This window comes from Apteryx rowi, unplaced genomic scaffold (assembly GCF_003343035.1).
Source record: "Apteryx rowi isolate R43461 unplaced genomic scaffold, aptRow1 scaffold_530, whole genome shotgun sequence".
Taxonomy (NCBI): domain Eukaryota; kingdom Metazoa; phylum Chordata; class Aves; order Apterygiformes; family Apterygidae; genus Apteryx; species Apteryx rowi.
In genome coordinates, this window is record NW_020450795.1 from 598,655 (window position 1) to 603,363 (window position 4,709).

At 75.1% G+C, this 4,709-nt stretch overlaps 1 protein-coding gene across 1 annotated transcript in view; it reads left to right on the forward strand.

The window, feature by feature from the left end:
- Window positions 1–4,570, forward strand: part of ADAM15 (ADAM metallopeptidase domain 15) — a 9,068-nt gene extending 4,498 nt beyond the window's left edge. The window contains exons 11-24 of the mRNA XM_026080921.1: window positions 35–212; window positions 407–499; window positions 612–807; window positions 879–987; window positions 1,054–1,204; window positions 1,277–1,354; window positions 1,431–1,542; window positions 1,656–1,794; window positions 2,220–2,273; window positions 2,537–2,645; window positions 3,255–3,332; window positions 3,752–3,823; window positions 4,004–4,125; window positions 4,451–4,570. Of these exons, the coding sequence (XP_025936706.1) occupies window positions 35–212; window positions 407–499; window positions 612–807; window positions 879–987; window positions 1,054–1,204; window positions 1,277–1,354; window positions 1,431–1,542; window positions 1,656–1,794; window positions 2,220–2,273; window positions 2,537–2,645; window positions 3,255–3,332; window positions 3,752–3,823; window positions 4,004–4,125; window positions 4,451–4,493 (1,534 nt within the window). The 3' untranslated portion in view covers window positions 4,494–4,570. The remainder of the gene's footprint in view (window positions 1–34; window positions 213–406; window positions 500–611; window positions 808–878; window positions 988–1,053; window positions 1,205–1,276; window positions 1,355–1,430; window positions 1,543–1,655; window positions 1,795–2,219; window positions 2,274–2,536; window positions 2,646–3,254; window positions 3,333–3,751; window positions 3,824–4,003; window positions 4,126–4,450) is intronic.
- Window positions 4,571–4,709: the final 139 nt, after the last annotated feature.

Below are 4,709 nucleotides of genomic sequence, written 5' to 3' on the forward strand. Positions count from 1 at the left end.
GCCCGGCCTCACCGCCCCCCCGCCATCCCCGCAGGCTCACGCCCGGCTTGAGCTTCAGCAACTGCAGCCGGCAGGACCTGGAGCGCAGCCTGCAGCAGGGCCGGGGCTGGTGCCTCCTYGACGCGCCCGAGCCGCGGAAGCTGGCCGGGAGCCCCCGCTGCGGGAACCGCTTCCTGGAGCCCGGTGAGGGCTGCGACTGTGGCCTCAGCCTGGTACGTCGGCGCCGCGGCTGCGCCTCTCCCCTGCCGGGACGGGAGGGCGCGAGCCGGACGGACGCCGGGTGCAAGCAAGCGCCTTGCTCCAGAGCCCCGGGCTGCGGGTGAGGGACCCGGCCCAGCCGCTGTCCCCCGGCCCCGCGGTGGGGTTTGCGGGTGCCCGGCCGCTCAGCGCAGCCCTCTGCCCGCAGGAGTGCGCCGACCCCTGCTGCAACAGCAGCAGCTGCCAGCTGCTGCCCGGAGCCGAGTGCGCCACGGGGGACGCCTGCTGCCAGGACTGCAAGGTGCGCGGGGGCGACGGGGGGCGGCGCGGGCTGCAGCCCGGCGGGGCTCCCCCGCGCAGGCTGGGGGTGGGGGGGGGGCCGGCTCGCTGCCCGCCTGACGTTGCCCCCGCAGCTGCGCCGCGCCGGGCACCCGTGCCGGGAGCCGCTGGGCGAGTGCGACCTGCCCGAGTTCTGCGACGGGCTCTCGCCTCGCTGCCCGCCCAACGCCTACCTGCAGGACGGGCAGCCCTGCGCCRGCGGGCGGGCGCACTGCTACGGCGGCGCCTGCGCCACCCTCGAGGGACAGTGCCAGCAGCTGCTGGGGGCAGGTATGCCGGGGGCAGGTGTGCCGGGGCCGGCGGCGGCGCCGGGGCTCCCTGCTCACTGCTCCCCGGYGCAGGCGCCAGCCCCGTCTCCGGCTCCTGCATGGCCGCCCTGAACGCGAGAGGGGACGAGCGCGGACACTGCGGGCAGCTCCCCAACGGCTCCTACGTCGCCTGCGSCCAGCGGTGAGTGCCGGGCCGCCCTCGCGGGCCCCTGCGGCCCACCGGCCCCTGACCCCTCCGCCTCCGCAGGGACGCCGGCTGCGGGCGCCTGCAGTGCCAGCGCGGCAGCATCCGGGGCAGCCGCCCAGCGGCCTCCTGCCAGGGGACCCTGCTGCCCGGGGACGAGGACGTGAGCGACCCGGTCATGGTGCTGCCCGGCACCGTCTGCAGCCCCGGCAAGGTGAGTGCAGGGGGGGCCGGTGCTGCGGGAGCCGCCAGCAGCGGGGTCCTGACTCGCCTCCCCCCGCTGCAGGTGTGTCTCCAGCGCCGGTGCCAGGACGTCTCCGTGCTGGGGGATCAGCAGTGCCACAGCAAGTGCCACGGGCACGGGGTGAGCTGGGGGGTCCGGGGGTGGGGGGACGCCTGCCGGCGGCAGCTGGGCTCTGAGCTCTGTGTCCCCCGCCCAGGTGTGCAACAACCACGGGCACTGCCACTGCGAGCGGGGCTGGGCTCCCCCCAGCTGCGCGAGCCCCGGCGCGGGGGGCAGCGAGGACAGCGGCCCCATGGCCCCGGAGCGAGGTGAGCCCGCGGCTCGTCCCCGGCCGCGCCGCGAGGAGAATGGGGCTTTGTGTGCGCGGCCGGYGGCGGCCGCGGGGCGCAGCTGCGGGGTGCTGACGTGCCGCTCTCTGCAGGGGGGAGCGCGCTGCCCACGGCCCTGCTGCTCAGCGCCCTGCTGCTGCTGGCCCTGCTGCTGGGGCTGTGCTGCGTGCGCCGCGCCGGGCTGCACAAGCGCCTCTGCCAGCTCAGCAAGGGGACGTCCTGCCAGTACAGGTAACTGTGCACGCGCGTGTGCGTGCGCCTGCCAGCGTGCATGTGTGTGTGCATGCTTGTATGTCCCGTGGCAGGAAAGAGCCGCCCATAGGCGTGCGGGCATGCGTTTGTGTCCTGTGGCAGGTAAGCTGGCCACGTGTGTGCGTGCATGCCTGTGCACGTGTGTCCCGTGGCAGGTAACCAGCTATGCGATTGCGTGCATGCGTCCCCGTGCAGCAACTGAGCTGTGCGCACGTGTGCGCGTCCCCCCCGCGCAGGCAACGGGCCCCGTCACGCTCCCTCCCCCCCGCGCAGCTGCGGTTCCTCCCGCCACGCCGCTGCCCCGTCCCTCTCCATCCCTGGGCAGGGCTCCGTCGCAGCAATGCCCCAGGCGCGCTCCGGCCCCCGAGCTCCGGGCTGAGACGCTGACTCTGTTCTCCCCACAGTGCTGAGACCCAGGTCCGATTCCTGGGTCCAGAAGCCCCAGACGGCTGGAGCGGGTAACGTCACTGCTGGAGCCTGGGCGTGGGGCTGTCCCTGAGCCGTCCTGCTTCGCAAAGCCTCCAGCGCCGCGATCTTCCCTTGGCAGTGCCCTTGGGGTGTGGGGAGAGCCCTGCTCTCTGGGGCGCAGGGCGCCGCATCTCCTGGTGCTGAGGGGTTCGTTTCTCTTGGGCTTCTGCTGGTGCCGGTGTCGCTCGGTCGCCGTGTGGGGTCCCCCGACCGCCAGGAGCGACCAGGGCCTCATCCTGCCTCCCTCCTGCAGGATCTCGCAGCCCTCGGAGACCCGACCGTCCAGCCAGGGCCCCCCCGAGCGGCCCCGGCCCCCGCAGTGGCGTCAGGGCACCGAGCTCCAGGTCATGCGCAGCAGCAAGGTGAGAGCCCGGCAGCCGTGGGCCGGGGCCGTGCCGTGCCTCGGGGGCGATCCCCCTCCGGGGTACCGGGGAGGGAGCTGCTGCCGGTGGCGATGCCGTTGCCGTGGTTACGGGCCRGTTGCCGCGTGCAGTGCCGTTGCCGTGGGTACCGGGATTTGGCGCCGTTGTTGCTGAGGAGACGCCCCCAGGGACCTGCTCCGAGCATCCCTCCCGCGCCAGGTTCCCTGGTGTGGCAAGCGGCTCTCCGTCACCTGGGCCCGGAGCAGCCGGCGCTGCCCTGGACCGCGGCGGCTCGGCCGTGCCTGCCCGGGCACGTGAGGGGCCGTGCGTCCCCACGTGTCATGTCCATGCATCCCTGCATGTTGTGCCCAGTGCTGGCTGTGCCTCTCCTGGTGCCTCTGGGGCCGGAGCCCGACCGGGGTCCTGCAGCCGCTGCCCAAGCCGGGGCTGCCAGAGCAGCCGTGGAGCCGGGGCTGGAGCCCCGGAGCTGCCAGCTGGGGGGGGTCTCTGCTTCACGGGGGTCTCTGCATGCTGCACGGCTTGCACGAGTCTCGCTCGCTGCTGCATGGCGCGCGCCTGTCCTCCTCCCGCCTCTCCGTCTCTCTGCAGCCGGCTGCCCTCGGCTCGGCCAGGCCCGATCCGCCCTCCAAGCCTCTCCCGCCTGACCCTCTTCCCAAGAGCGCCCAGGTAAAGCCCCGGGCCCCGGAGTGGGGGGTCCCCGGCAGCACCTCCTCTCTGAGCTCCCGCCACTGCTGCATGCCTGTCTGTGCACGAACTCACAGCCGGAGGAGCCGGGCCCGGCTCAGCTCTGCCGCCGCTCCCGGAGAGGCCGGCCGGGCAGGCGGCATATGCTGCCCGCAGTGCCGGCAGCGCTGGCGGCACCGCTCCCTGCGCCCGGCCGCGGGGCTGAGCTGGCCCCCACGCGCGCTCCCGCGGGGGAGCTCTGCGCCCGCCCGAGCCCCTGGAAGGGAGCCTCCCTCCTGCAGCCCCGGAGCCCCCCCGGCCCAGCGGCTTCGCACGCCGGGTTCCCCATGGCATGGTGCAGCATGGCATGGCACGGCACGGCACGGCATGGTGGTCTCACTGTCCCTGCTCTCTCTGCCCAGGCGGTGCCCTCGGACAGGCCGCCCCCCCCCACGCGCCCGCTGCCCGCGGACCCCGTGCTGCGCGGCGCTCAGGTAACGGCGCCGGGCGGCCCCGGCGCGTGGGGCCAGGCAGTGCAGGGACGGCAGGCGGCTGCGCGCCGCTCGGAGCCCCCCCCCGCTCCCCCTGGGGCAGGGGAGGCGGTTTGGGGCCGCAGGAGCCGGACGTGCCCCCAAGCCCCGCGCAGGAGCCTTGACGCCTCCATTTCCCCGCAGTCTCCAGGCCCCGCCAAGCCCCCCCCGCCACGGCGGCCGCTGCCCTTGGACCCCCCGGGGCCTTCGCTGCCCCACGACGAGACGCCCCCCAGCCAAACCCATGTCACAGTGATTCCCTCCAGGTGAGTGCCGGGGTGCCAGGAAGGGATGGTGCAGGGTGCCAGGGTGGGGGGCTGTAGGGGAGCAGGGCTGCGGGGTGCCAGAGTGGGGGGCTGGGGCCAGGAGAGGAGTCTATGGGGCACCAGGACTTGAGGGGCTGGGGTGGAGGGCTGGGTTCTTAGGGTGCCAAGGTTGTGGGTCTGTGGGGTGTCAGGGTGGGGGCCTTTGGGGGGCAGGATGCTGTAGGGGGCCAGGAGGGGTGAGGGGGTCTGCAGGGGGCCAGGGCTGGGGTTTTGGGTGCGGGGGTACCCGGCCGCCCTGTCACCGCCTGCCTCTCTCCTCCCCCAGGCCAGCCCCCCCGCCGCCTGCTGGTGCCCCCTCCGTGCCCTAGGCTGCGGGCACCGGGACCGCTGCCACGCTGGAGCCGCCGGCCCCCCCGGGGCCCCCGTCGGAGCCGGGGCCGGGGTAGGGGGGCCCGCGGCAGGGCGCCGCTCGCTCCCCACCCCCCCGCTAATAAAGCGGCTCTCAACTGCCTCCCCGCTGCTTCCTGGGGGGAGGGACCCAGGCGTCCGGGAGGCGGCCCCTCCCCCGGCCGCCGCCGGGGAAC